Here is a 14,897-nt window from a genome sequence, read left to right as displayed (position 1 = left end):
GGCTACTCATTCGAACACTTATTCTTGGAGTTCACTGCAAGGTAGTTTCCAAAACGTACAGAACTGCGGTTCTTACTTGGAGTTGCTTTCCTTGGCTTCACTAGTCCGCCCCCTGAAATCAACTGGCTCGGTCGGGACTTCTGAGGTGTGTTTTTTTTAGAATAAACTTTGGCCGGCTGAGGAGTTTTTGGAAGATCTTGAAAGATGTTTTCTTTATATTCTTTTTCCTTTGGAGAAAATAGCAAGCATATGGAAAACAGTTATAAAAGATGCTGAATTTCAAAGTCTTGAGTGTCACAACAGGATAAATATATGCCTTTTCGGTTTTGAAAATTCAGGTATGTTTCTAATCGAAGCAGGGTAACATTTGATGTGAGACACTGCATTGACCATTAAATGGACACTGCAGACCATTCATTTGCATTTCTCATCATTTAAACTGTGCATTGAGCAAAAAGTGAATACCTATTTTATTTAGGAGATTTTAAGAACTGCATATAGAAAAGCTTATTAATCTATTCTAATTTCATTCTCTGGTATACACAGATGCCAAATTACATATAGCTCCCTTCATCAGGATGTGTCGCTGAAATATAGAAACAAGTCTACCCAAGTGTCAGCTCATTTCCAGCTCAACTGTAGCTAGATAGTAAAGACTAGTCTGATGAGTTCCTGCTACACACTGAGGAAGGGGCCCAAAGGCTTCCTCTCACCAAAGGGGTTTGAACAGGCCAATGAGCACGGCAGCAGCTGTTTCTTGTGAAGAACTGTTAAAGGGATCAGCAAACTTTTGCCACAATGATGATGGGTATTAATGTCAATAAGGATGACCGCACACAGCTGTGTTTGCAGATTAGTCTATGTTGATGGGCTGAGCCTTTTTTTTTTTTTTTTTATAGTGCATGAATTCTTCGTCTTAATACAGGTACTTTGCTTGTTTTTTCTTTTTAATTGAATTTTGCAGTTAGGTTGAAGGCTTTTTTTAAAAAAAAAAATACCGATTATTCATGAGAGAATGCAATTTTACAAGGTTTGCTATGATTGTATAACCGCCTACCATATTTCACAGTTGTAATTCATTTTTATGTACCCTTAAATTGAACTAACTCTACAACCCCCTCACCCACCCCCAAACCTAACCAGGCAAATCATAAAAAAAATAATAATAATTTAGGTGTCCCGGGCCCCGAAGTATTGGCGCCCTCATCATTTCCTCTCGCCCCTTACTACGAGTGGTAGGGTCTTTTACCGCCCGTCCTTATAATCGGGACAACAAACCCAGGGCCCTCCAAACTGGTGGTAACTGGCGGGTAGGGGAGTCCAGCAAAAGATGATTCAATACAGAGCCCCACTGAGCATCAAGTTGTAAATGAGGGTTTTCTAAATTGCTAATGAATGAGTTTCTTCATGGCTAATATAAATCAGAACAATAGATACCACTGCTCTATTGAGGGTGGATTTACTTTTTTCCACTGATGTGCTATTGTTAGTTTGGCTGTCCCCAAACATTGAGGTGCAACATACCAATCTGCCTTTATCATGAGTACATATCCTTAAGGTCTGAGGCACAACAAAAGTGTTTTCACATTGAATGGTGGTGGGAGACGCAAAATGAATTTCAGTACATCAGACGTGCTTTTCCAAAAGGGTGCCATTTTGGGGCAGTCCACATGTGAACGGTGGTCTCTACCATTACACATCTACACCATCAATGATCTGAAGCCACTGGGTTAAATGATGCATCTTTTCTGAGGAAAATATCAGTTATAAATTAACTTCTAAGGAGTCTTTGTTACATAGTCTAATAGAGCGTATCTATCCCCTCAGTCTTTTAATGCCCAATGCTCAGCTCAAATTGTTTCTATGAATAGTTTTTAAATGCATGGGATCACACCCTTAGTGGGAAGGAGTCGGCTTATTGTTTTTTTAAAGGGCGTCTTATCTTATCTTGGTAGCTGCCTCCTTGACTGTGGGATGCCTTATCCAATGCCATACTTGTGCGTACCTCAACCAATCAGTTTCTTTTAGTCGGAATTCCAATTTGCACTGGCTAAAGGACTTTATCGTTCCCCCGAGACAGGTCTGAGATTGTGCAGTATCCGCCCTCTTTCCATCATCAATCATTGTGGTTATGAATTTGGGGTTAATGTGGATGGAAATGCACGGAGAGGGGAACGAGGTTAGTATTGCAAGGTTCTCAGGATAAAAGGTGCCACCGACAGCATCACTGGTGGAGTGAATGTGGAGAAACAGGTTCACCTTTGCATCTGCTTTTTTAGATGAATTACTGTCCTGAAGAGTGGCAGAATATCTGGAAGAGAAGTGCCTGTGTTTTTTGTGCTGTCAAGGTAAACAAGGTTTCATTTTCCCTCTGAAGAGAAGACGCCTCTGGACAGCTAGTTATTTAGGACTCATTCAATTCCTGCTCTTCCCGACATACCTGAAGAGAGTTTCTACACCGTCACATAAGTGGACTGTGGGGTGGTGGTGGTTCAAGCCAATTCCATAAGGTTTGAACCTTCCTAGATAGAGCTCTTAACCTTCTCCCCTCATCCTTTTTCTGGCATTAAGGATTATGACAATGGATTGGGAGTGTAAGGTTGCTAAACTAGTGCTGCCGCTGACAGGATTCTGTACGTTTACATTCAACTCCATGTTTTCTGGCAGCAGGGTTACCTTTTTCCATTGAGAGCAAGGCATTTGTTGTTCATAAGCTATAAAGCTTAAATGCTGTGCAAATTAAATTATCCTCCTCTTTTAGTGCTCGTAGACTTATTGCAGATGCGACTGCATAGCTCAATGTTGAGGGGAAATAATGCTTCTATATCAAGGTTCTCAATGGTGTAGTTATAGACGAGGGTGAAAACCTAGACATCAAGCAAGTTATTGTCAAACATATCATTTTTAAACCATTCATTGATATGGTCTGGCTCAATGTCAAACACCCTTGTGAACGGCAGAGATGTTAGTCCTCAGAAGTAGTTTTTTGCTCTGTTCGTAGGGCTGTGCCAATGTTTACATGCCCCTTCTCTGGTGCTTTTGCTGGTGTGGGACTCTTAGGCAGAGGGTCATGATGCTTTTCAAACAAGGCTTCGCATTACCCTGAGACAAGCTCTCATTGTATAGACCACCTCATGATAAATGTTTCTACCCTCATGGGAACGTGAATCATATAGGGGGCCAACATACTGAAGGAGATTATTTTAGTCAAATTAATTTGATAGTGCCGATTATCAAATAACAACTGGAAATGAAAATAATAAATGTAATTAAAAGGTACATTTCAAAATAAAGACAGAAAATGCTGCCCCTTTATACATGTTTTGTTTCCAAAAAATGTTTTAGAAAATGAATGTTTTATATTTAAAATGCATTTTAGCATCCTGTACATAGATGGTGCAATTTTAAGTTTATGAAAATCTAAAGAAAATCCCAATGGGAGAAAACAAGAAGGATAAGTTACTTGCCTTTGATAACTCTTTCGAGTGGATACTTTAACGAACCACAGATTCCTCACCTTGTGACTCATCCCCCACACCAGCCTGGATCCAAACACTTACAACAACTCCTGAAGAACTGAGGCGCCACTTGCTTTTATCACAAGTTCATCACACCTCCAAACATGGTAACACATAGCCACTTTATAGAAACCACATCATGCGCGGTCAGTTTATCCCATATTTCTTTCACACCCTCAGATGTAAAGACAATATTGAAGTTGCACTGGCTGTATGCAAAACTTGCTTGGAACCTTGTTCAATTCTGAAAGTCCTCTCTAAAGAAAGGGGAGATGACTAGGTTGTGAAAGTCCTGCCAAAAGGTAAGCAACTTATTCTTTTGATTTATATTTCAATCAACCAATTTTTTCAATCAAAAGGAATGTTTATTTAGATCCTTGGTCCTTAAACATAAAAGAGCATTATAATCTTTTCATAATACAATATCAATAAATCGTTTATACATAATAAAATTACAATCCCATGATAAATAATTATTTCATTTCCCTAATCTAATTCATTTTATCCTAAAATATAATTCCTAAAATTCCCAATTTTATAAACTCTTTTAAAACCTTTTTTAGTTGAACATAATTCTCCCCAGTGCACATGCGATGTGCAAATAGGACATTTCCGTTAACAATTCTGCTGCCTATGCACGGTTCTTAATACTGTATTTTAAAAATATTGGTCGAAAAAACAATTTCCGTGCATCAAGAACCTTAAAACAATCTAATAGTATGTGCAAAATATCACATTTTGTGGCAAAGTTGCAGGTACACTTCCCTTCGGAATCCATCATAACCCCTTTTATCCAGTCATTCCCATAACAAGGATTGATTCCTACTTGTAATGTTAATACTTCATTTCTAAGACAGCGATTGGGTAATATATCTATGTACAGGAACTGTTGTTCAGATTTAGTCATAAAATCCACAGATTTTCTTTCCCCTTCAGGTACTGGCGATCCTGTTCTCGAGAGGTTTCTTTCCCTAGTATCTTCAGTTCTCGTCTTACAACATCATTTTGTAAGTCCTGAGGGTGCAGTTTAACTCCCAATTCCCTACATGCTGTATCTCACTCTGCAAGATTTCCCTTTTGCACGATTCTGCAGTTTTTTGCTCCTCCCCATTTCCCAGGCATTGCAAGAATCTTATTAATGCCATTCGCGCCATTACTTCCCAAGATACCGTGACGTTTCTATTCTTACCGCCTGAATCATAAATGACCCGGGTAGGGATAATAGATTTTTTTATACATTTTCTTTCTTCAAAATCCCACCCTCTTTTGCCACTCGTATGCAATATTTCTGCTCCATACTGGATCTGAGGCAGTATCATAGCCATATATACTTTCAAGACAGGTCTGTCTGACCTTTCTCCATAATTTCCATTACATTTTTTCAGCCCACAAACTGAGTTCAACGCTCTTATTCTTGGTGCATTCAAAAGAGAATCTAATTTTAGGGATCTTTCGAACCATATTCCTAAATATTTAGACTCATTTACTATTTCCCGCTTTGTGGAGCCCGGGAACCAAATACATTTCTTCCTTTTCTTGCCAAAGCTCAAAACCTTGTTTTTTTTCCAGATTTACAAAACAATATTCTGACTGCAATATTCATTAAACACATCCAGCTTCCTCTGCAGACCTATCTCTGTTCGATCTCAGATTACCAGATCGTCTGTGTAGAGTAAGCAAGCAATGTGTTTCCCACCTAATTTAGGACTAGCACCCCGTGCCTTATTCAAAGTGTCTGGTAGGTTGACTGTAAACAAAGAAGAGCAAGGGAGCCAAGACATACCCTTGTCAACCCATTTTCGATTGGTATCTTCTTTGGCAATGCTGCATCTGTGTCCAGGGTGATGTATATTCCAAACCACAGACTCCTTACCTTGTGAATCAGTACCAAAGCAATGAGGCCACCTCTTGCGCCAGTAAGTACTGCAGGACGGAATGGGCAAAATGGCCATCCCTGTGGACCTGCAAATCAATACAGTGATACTAGATGAAAGTATAGACAGAAGCTCATGTGGTAGCCCTGCAAATGTCCAGAAAAGGAGAACATTAAGATGCTGTGGTTGCAGCTTTTACCTTGCTGAAAATAACCACTAATGCAGTCAGGAGTGTCCTTTTTAGCCAAAGCATAACACCAAATGAAGCAAAGAACAATCCACTGGGATAAAGTCTGCTTCTGGATTACTTCTCCTGTCTTCACAACAGTGAACTCCACAAAAAACCGATGGACAGCACTAGTTAGTCCTATCAATATAGAAGATAATGGCTTGTTGGGGTCAAACCAGTGTAGACTCTTTTCTTTCGATAAGTGTGGGAGGGACAAGGACATGGGAAGCGTAATGGGCTGCCCTATGTGGACAGAGGCAACCACTTTTGGGAGAGAAGTTGCACAGGTCCTATGCACCAATTTGTCAGGCATACAGTTAGTATAAAAACGTTGAACTGACAAGGTTAACAGCTCAATGAAGCAATGCGCAGAAGCAACTGCAATAAGAAACAAAGTTTTCAATGTCAAAAGTCTTCGAGTACTGCCAAGCCGAGGCTTGAGGGGCCAACCTGATTTCCCCCACACCAGACAACATATCTAGCTGAATGGCCTGAATATATAGACTTAATGGAAAGGCGGCAGGCAGCCAGAATTCACTATTTAAAAAGAAAGATTGACACTTCTCAGCAGCCTGCATAGATTGTAGAGGTTGGGTGTAGCACCCAGCTGCTGGGACCTCAAATCCTCCCAAAGAGGTAGTTGAAGTAGAACGTAGATGCTCGGAATTAAGAATACCAGACTCCAAGCCCATCCATGGTGATACCAGCAAGGGTTGTGCTCTGTACCTACTTTCTTCAGGATATTCAGTATCACGAGCAGTAGCTGCAATGTGTATGTTCAGGAGGCCAAAGTCCTGCTCAACACATAACATGGGAAACGGAAGTACAGAACACCCAACACGGAGGGTTTTTGAATGTAGCAAAAAGATCTACCAAGGATTTGCCCCACTAGGCAAAGATACCCTCTGACACCTCTGGGAGCAGATGCTACTTGTGGTCGGGTAGATCATCCCTCCTGAGTTTGTCTGCTCTGATGTGAAGATCCATGAAATGCCAGTTAGTGACACAGCCTCAATGCCTCCAGAGAGCATGTGACCCTGCGCCGCCCTAAGTGTTGCAGTAGGACATGGCGGTTGTGTTATTCGTAAGCAACAGGACTGATCTGATTTTGTTGGAAGGTAGAAAGATGTGGACAGGATATGTAATATATACTTGCCATTTAGCCCACCGGTTCTATTGCTGGATGACTCTGTATTTTGAGGATGCTCATTGTCCTCCGCAAAGAGAAATTGCTGACACATTACCTATTATTGGCAAGAGTCAGAGCACAAGCTTGAAATACTCCTGCCTCCCCTAAGGCCGACACTGGTAGGCTAAAATATGGCACTAAATGCCATGTAGAGGTTGACAGCTTTGAAAGCAGATGGGATGTCAAAATCTGAAAGGGGAGAACAAAGACAGGTGGTTTGTGACCCCCGCCACTGTGATAACAAAGACCTTAAGAATCTCCCAACTCGGAGGTCTATCTGAAAGGCAGGGAGAAAACATGGGGCTGGACTTACAATTATTTGCATTATGTGCGTTGTTGAAGGATCTTTGCGATATAAGGCATCTTGGCTTGTAATTCTGACATTCTCAAAATCTCTCACTTTCTCATGTACTGGTTTGCAGGTCTTATGTTCATTAGATGATATGCACTGTGTGATAAGAAATGGATAAGATTATGTGGTTATCCTTTGTCCTTTAAAACAAGAACGTTCGAGAGAGTCAAGCTGATGTCATGCAGCTCCAGTACATTAATGTGATGGCGCTGCTCCATCAGAGACTAGAGACCTCTAATCTCCACATCATACAGATAACCTCCCTCATTTACAAATCATGACTGTCACTACCATCACGTTTAGAGGAGATGAGGAGAACGGTTTGCTGCACATCAGACTAGTTTCCATCATCCATCACTGAAGGACTTGCATCTGCTTCAAAAACACAGATCTTGTGGGAGAGGGTTTCATAATGTAGGGTCCACTGCAACTGCAAGTTCCACTGAAGGGCCCACATGTGTCTGCAAGCATTGGGTATGGGCAGGGTGTATGATGCTAGTAAGGCAAGGAGTTTCAAAACTTTAAAGGTAACTTTCAAGGTAGCAAAAGTAACTCTCCCCTTAAACAGTGGGAGCCTAAATGTGCCTGACTTGCTGGGAAGCTGGAAAAGCCTTTAAGGTGATCATACCCAGGATGGCCAAAATTAAGAAGGCACCCCTGAAAAGGAGCAATAAGAGATTAAGGCAGTGGCATAGGAGGCGTGATGTGGCCCGGTGCAAAGAAAATGTGCCCTCAATGCATTGGATGTATAGTGAAAGACAGCCAGGATTTAGGGTGCAGTGGGCTCCTACCAGCCATAGGCCCTGGTGCCAGTACACCTCCTGCACTACTGATAGCTGCACCATTTAATTTTGACTCACTAATGGAAAACCCCAGAGTGGACAAAAATGTCTAGTGCTCTACAAGTGATCTGACACTAGGTAAGATGAACTCACTTTCAACTGATAGTCGAAGTTTGGAACAAGTGCATCGCCAGTCTGCAACTACCAACAGAACAATCTAAATGACCTGAGGAACAGATGTAAGGCCAAAAGCCTAGACGGCGAACTGAATGTGGTCTGCTCCCACTACAGAGCAGACATACATCCTGCCTCACTGCAGGATTGCAAAAGGCACACAGATGATGGACGGAATGTAGAGCAAATCAAACATTCACTCCAGTCAAGAGATCTGGGTTAAATCCACAGTTCTTTTGCTCACCATGCCACACCAGTTTAGACCCAGCCATATGCAAATCAGTCTTGACCCTGTGCCTCATGGGAACAGTCCAGCCCAAATTGCCAAGGCAGGTCCTCCCTGGACTGGAAACTAGCATCCTGGCACCCGTTTCAGGGCAGCACTCCTCATCAGCAAGGCTAGCTTGAATCCAGTGGCACAGTGAGCCCGGGACCCACGTCTGGGCATACTCGGAGCACTTAAGGCGAGAAATCAAAAGACACACAGATGATGGCGCATGAAATTATGTGTCCTGCAAGCTCAAGGAACACATTCAGTCCTCATGATCTAAGGCCAGCAGAACTAGAACAAGAGTCACTTTGAACAACCCCTTTCCGAGATAAAATGTCAGTAACCTGAGGTCCAGAATCAGCCTGAAGCCGCCATTCTTCTTGGGGATAAGAAAGTAACACAAGTAGCATCCTATCCAGCTCTGCCTCAGGTACTGTATTGCACCTTTGGTGAGCAACATCAGCACCTTCCTATAGAGGATACCTGAACGATCTACATAAGTCCGAGTGTAAACTGAAGGAATGGGAGTAGGGGCGTCCAAAAAGGGAAGGGCATGGACAACTTGTAGGAACCATTCGTCAGATTTCATCAATTGTTCGTTCTTTAGGCAATGCTGAATCTGGCCCCCCAACTGGGCACAGTGTTCACTCAAAGGCAAACTAATCAATGCAGTTGCCTCGGTCTATACCCAGAGAAATCAAACAACTGCAAGGGCCAGCACTTCCCGACGTAGTGGACAGAGATAACTGGGCCGCATCCCCCCCAACCTAATGGTGTGGTGTCTCCCTACTGGGTCCTGTGGCATTGAGTGATGGCGGGCGCATCACAAGCTGCCTGGTGTAAAAGAGTGGGTGAGCCCAAAGGGGGGGCTGCACACATTTGTCAGTCTAAAACTCTTTCAAACCCCTGACAAGATCCGGAAAGGGTTGGGCTTTGAGGAAGTCAGTGGAGTCCTCCTCTCCCTCGCCACTGCTCTCCTGGAAGCAACTGAGGCAGTATCTTTGCGGGCCACAGGGGCACCTGAGAAACGTGAGCCTGAGGAGAACTAACCAAAAGGCTCTCCAGCAGGCTGGACACCGGAGACGGAATTAGGGAACACCTACAACATAAAAATGGTTTGAGTTAAAAGGGAAAAGATGGCACAAGCCAGAAAACTTGAAAAATATGCTTCAGGACTGACAGCACCAGCGAGATGTAGGGAACGCACCAACAACAGAGGACACTGAAAAGGGGAAACATGATCCATCCCTCTGAGTTGTTGCTCGCCACCAAAGAATCCCAAAGTGTCTTTGAGAACACGATCAACACAGTGGCCATGGATATTACCCTAATCCGGACAGGTGTTATGAAAATAGCAGTGTGACCATGGCAGAGGTTACCCTGCACGAGCACACCAGATTCCTCAAAACACTTCATGTAGAAGTCTGCCACCTCAATGAAACGAGTCACCGACTACATTCCTGGGCAGAGGATGCAGAAGGGACGTCCGGATGGAACAATGTGCAGATGGTGAGCATTTCAGGGAAGGAGGAGGACAAGGATAAAGAAAGCTTCTTTGAGGACTTTGTGATCAACACGGCACTACTGACTGTGTCCAACCTGGACTACTTCCTAATTCTGAAGTTGCAGGGGGGTGCAGGACAGGAGGGGTAGACTATTCCGAGACACACAATAACCAACAGGAATCTAAGACCACTCACCAATATGCACACAGCCTACGCAACAGGTCGCCCAGCAACGAGTTGACTGGAGACTAGACCCCAAGGAGTTGAGCACTGGCACGTGACAAAGGTGCTAACGACAAACACTGATTTATACTCAATCAAGGGCAGCTGTATGGGAGTCTTACACGACTGTAATCAGGGGTCACCCAATATCTCACACAACAGGGTAGAGGAGAGAGACTTAAGTGATGGATTAGGAGAACAGACTGACGGTTTGGGAGGCAGAGTAAGTACAGCAGCTTAGCCCGGAACTAACACACCATATCGCCCTTGTCACGGACAAAAACAGGACGTTAGTAGAAGGGGAAGCAAGGGCACAATTTAGATACAAAAAGTATAAGCTTTACGAAGTTGGGAACAAGGCAGGTAAATTGCTGGTCTGACTGGAACTCAGGGAGGAGGGTTGATATTGTAATAATATAGTAGTGGAGTATGAGAAAGTTGTGGTTGATATGGTGGAGGAGATAGCTCAAGCAGTTCTGGCCCACCTCACTGACTTATACAAGGTCCTGACCTGTGACCTTGCATAGTCTCTTCAAAAAATTGTCAGGGTTGCCCCAGCCCCGGCCATAGACCCTCGACAGGGATATCAGTGTGGAGGAGATCCAGGGAGTAATTTAGCAGCTCCTTGAATTAGGGGGTGATGCTAGGGGGTGCCGGTGGAAGTCTGCAGGGCCGCTATGGATTCCTAGAATTATTTAAATGCTTTGGAACCTGATATATGAAACTAAGAAAGGGGGGAGTTTGCTCTGGTATTTCAGAACAGCAACAGTGATACTCGTATACATCCATCAAGGTGCCCTACACGAAGTTAAAATATTGTCAAAAGTGCTGCCTTATTGCCTTCTTCATGTGATGGATAAATGAATAGCTCCCAATTAGTCAATTATGCCTATGCGAACCATGTGCCTAATCTTAGAGGGCTATTTAGGTGCCTGAAGTAGACATCATTCCTTGCAGGAGCCTGCAGTGCTGCTGGAACTAGATGCCGAAAAGGTATTTAATTCAATAGAGTGGAGCTATTTGACGGCAGATCAGCAGAAGATGGGTTTTGGTTTACAGATCCTGTCCTGGATGCAACTATTATATACTAACCTAGTGGCAAAAGTTAGGATCAATGACGCACTATTGAAGATTGAAGGAATTTTGCCTGTGGTTGGGACGAGGAAGGGTTGCCCACTCTCCCCCTTAATATTAGCTCTAGCATGGGAGTCACTAGCCTAGACATATTTGGAAAATACTCAGGGGTGAGAGTATTGCGTTAAATGACACAAATCAATGGGGTTCTCAATCACGCATTGGCATCCCTTGATTGACTGCGCATATCCTCTAAAATGTACATGAAAGGGATTTGAAGGCATCTATGTGACCCTGGACCCAACCAAGTTTCAGCGGTGTAACCTAGGGCAGATCCTAGAAGAATATAAGAAAGATGTAGGGCATTGAAGGAAGCTCCTCATATTACTTAATGCAGAGCTGAGGATTACCTTACACAAATTCCTATACATGCTGCAGAACACTCTATATGACTTGCCAGGCAACTTTTGCAGGACGGTAGATGCAGGGATATGAACATTACTATAAGATACCGTTACAGACTCGGAACCCTTAAACAGGGGGTATTGCCCTCTCAAACCTGCACTTGTACTACTGGGTGGCCCCGTTGCAAGTAGTGAATGAGTGGGCTGTCACCCCATGGGAACCCACATTATCACTGAAAAGGTGTGCGATGGATCCCGGCGGCTACTTACACAAGCTGTAGGGCAAGGATGATAATATAAAATAACAGATAGAATAAGTACTCACAATTTGGAAGAGGGCCTCACTGAAACTGGGATGGGAATGAAGGGTTGCATTTGAAGCCCCCCTATGGGTAACTGACATTCTTGCAGATTTGTTTTTTAAAAACTGAAGGGAACACGACAATGGGACATTTGGGGGATTTCAAAACTGGGCAACATGTGTGGTCTCATTTTATTTGACATGATACGACAACAATATAAGATGGCTGATAATCAACACTTCCGATACGTGTGGGAAGCTGTCTCTTTATATAGTACATCAAAAAGAGGTATACTGTGCAGAGAGTCAGGGTATCTCTTACAAGTGGACAGGTGCCTGCTCTAACAATCCCAAGGTGCTCTCTTAGGGGGCAGTGTTACCAAGCAGCCTAAGGCTTTTCTGAGAGGACTGTTAGACATCTGCAATACACACACAGTCAATAAATGATCCACAAGACTCAATAAGGAGATTCACACCAATTTATAAAAATAACAAGCATCTTTATTAGGCACCAAAATCATCACGATCAGGTAAGTACATTGCGAAATAGAGATATTTACAGTTTTGAAAAGTCAACAGTTCAATTTCAGAAGCGATAATGTTATCCCATGGAGGAACGGTATATACTGCAAACAGTTACTTCATAACAACTTACAGGAGCAATTTTCAGGACTTAAGGCGATTATGGGGCAAGGTCCAAAGCAGCACCAACAGGTCACCTTGAGCAGCACTGTAGCGGCCTGGTGCAGGGATGCAATACAGCATCAAGTGCCCTGTGTAAGTCAATGGGGATCGGTCCGCTCACAAAGGAGCTGCAGGCAGGGCCTGGGAGGTCATTCGGGCTGAAAAAACAAGAGAGCTCGAGTCTCACAATGCTCGGGGACGTGGAGACACCTTTGGTCCTCTTCTCCACAGGCTTGGACGACCGGGTGCAGAGGTATCCTAAGGCGTCAAGTTTTCATACCGGACACTCGCGGTTAGAGGAGGCCTGCATAAAAAGGCTGGAAGCGGTGTTGCACAGTCCAAGTGGCAAACCCATGGTGGGCTTCGGCTCTGTAAGGGTATGGGGACCTGGGGGCATGGCTTGGCGAGCCAATATGCTGGACACACCGTGAGAGTGCTCCCGGACCCCTCCACCATCCGCCCGCAATCCGCCCATCTAGTTGGCCATCCGGCCCGATACCTGCCACCGTTCCAGTGCCGCACCGCTAGCTGAGTCCCTGGCTGGCAAATCACCCCGTGGGCCAGAGCTGCGCCGCGTCTAGCCGACTGGCCGGAGCTCGCTCCCAAAATGGCGGCCTTCGCGTCCTGAGCTGCCTTGCCTGTGGGCTACAGACCTCGCCGCCTGGTCTCCTGGCCAGGTGCTTGGAGGAGCCCCCCCCAAGGGGTCGGAGTGCCCAGAGCTGTGCCCGCGTCCTTCTCTCCGCATCGCCTGCTGTGCTCCGGCACGGGCGGCCTCGGAGGCTGTATTCTGTCCGCTGGTGCTGGGGAAGACGCACCTAGCGCGGAGCTGCCTTTCTGCCTGCATTCTCCGACAACACCCGTCACCATTTCCTGGTGCCCTGGCAGAGCGGCCGCGATATCGGCCGCCACTTCGGGTGGCGGGGGCTGGGGTCTGACAGCAACCGGCTCCTGACTGCCGGGGAGTGGCCTTTCTGCTTGAGGCCTCGGAGACCAACGGCTCCGACGTCTGGTGAGTCCCGGCGGCGGTGGGGGTCCTGGGTCAGCAGGGGGGGGGGAGCTCGCTGTGGTGTGGAGCTGGGCCCCGGGTGCTGCTGTTCGTTACCTGCAAGCTGTGCCTCCTCATCCTCTGTGCCCTGGGACTCTTACTCCAGCCCCCTGGGCCCTGGCTGGGAAGACTGCTTCTGTGAGAGGGCTGCTTCTGGAATCCCGGGTGGGAGGGCCTGGAGAGGTGGCATCGGTGGCGTCCTTAATGCAGTAAGAAGACCCTAGTGGAGACCTTCCGCCACCCCCTGCCCCCAGCTCGTCTCTGCCTTGCCTGGAGAGATCCCGGTGTGGTGACCAAACGAACGGTCTTAGCGACCCTGCCCCTGCATTTTAACCTCTGGGGGTGATGGTACCGGGAAGGGGGCGTTCGGCCGTTTCCATCGAACGGCGCGTAGAGCTGAGTGACGATCCCCCTCGCCATCCCCCCTGGCCTGCATTCGGGACGCCTGCTAGGGACCGTGGTCCCATTCACAAGGTCCCCGGACCAACCCCATACCGCGCTGCCCTGGTTGGGGAGTGGGCCCCAGGGAGGTAGAACCGGCCGCAGACACCAAGCGGCGAAAGGCCTAGAGAGACACCTCCTTCACCGTCCCCCGGCTTTTGCCCCGCCCATGCGGCACCCGGTGTGGACCTGGGGCCCCGACCGCAGAGGTCCCACTACCGCCTTGGGAACAGACCACCACGCCATCCCCATCGGGGCGCAGTCTCGCCCGGTGGGTGGTACCGGCCGCGCACATCGAGCGGCGAAGGGTCTCAGGGAGGCCTCCTCCTCCACCACCAGCAGCCGTTCAGTTCTTGTGCTTTCTGGGATAGTCCCTCTGTCGCCCAGGGTGACACCTCTCGAGGTCCCTACCGCGGCTGTATGGCACCATGGGCGAGGACAAACCTGTCAAAACGGACAAACCTGTCAAACCGGACAAACCTGCCAGGATCCCGGCCACCCAAACCAAAATGGACCATTACACCACTGCTGAGGCTGGGGCGACCGGGGAATCCACGGACGGGGAGGCCCTGCCGGCGGCGGATCTGTCCACCATCCTTGAGCCATCCATAACTCCCAAGCTTCAGTGGAAGGCAAGATCGCAGAAGTTCGGGTGGATATGACCCTCATCAGGCAGGACCTTCGAAATGCCATGGCCCGGATCAAAGAAACTGAATCCCGTATTGCCACTGTGGAGGATGATGTCCAGCAACTTAAGGGCCTAGTCACGCGTCTCCAGTCGCACACCCAAGAACAGCACCGGCGGGCCGGAGACGCAGAAAATAGATCTCGC

General features: G+C 46.2%; 1 protein-coding gene across 2 annotated transcripts in view; it reads right to left on the bottom strand.

Moving 5' to 3' along the window:
* CEP95 (centrosomal protein 95) overlaps positions 1 to 14,897 on the bottom strand; it is a 717,939-nt gene that overhangs the window by 143,900 nt on the left and 559,142 nt on the right. For both annotated transcript variants that reach the window (XM_085617251.1, XM_085617252.1), the window contains exon 16: positions 77 to 227. In XM_085617251.1, coding sequence (XP_085473377.1) covers positions 77 to 227 — 151 coding nt within the window. The remainder of the gene's footprint in view (positions 1 to 76; positions 228 to 14,897) is intronic.

The sequence above is a fragment of the Triturus cristatus genome, chromosome 7 (assembly GCF_964204655.1).
Source record: "Triturus cristatus chromosome 7, aTriCri1.1, whole genome shotgun sequence".
Taxonomy (NCBI): Eukaryota; Metazoa; Chordata; class Amphibia; order Caudata; family Salamandridae; genus Triturus; species Triturus cristatus.
This window is presented reverse-complemented; position numbering and strand designations above follow the sequence as displayed.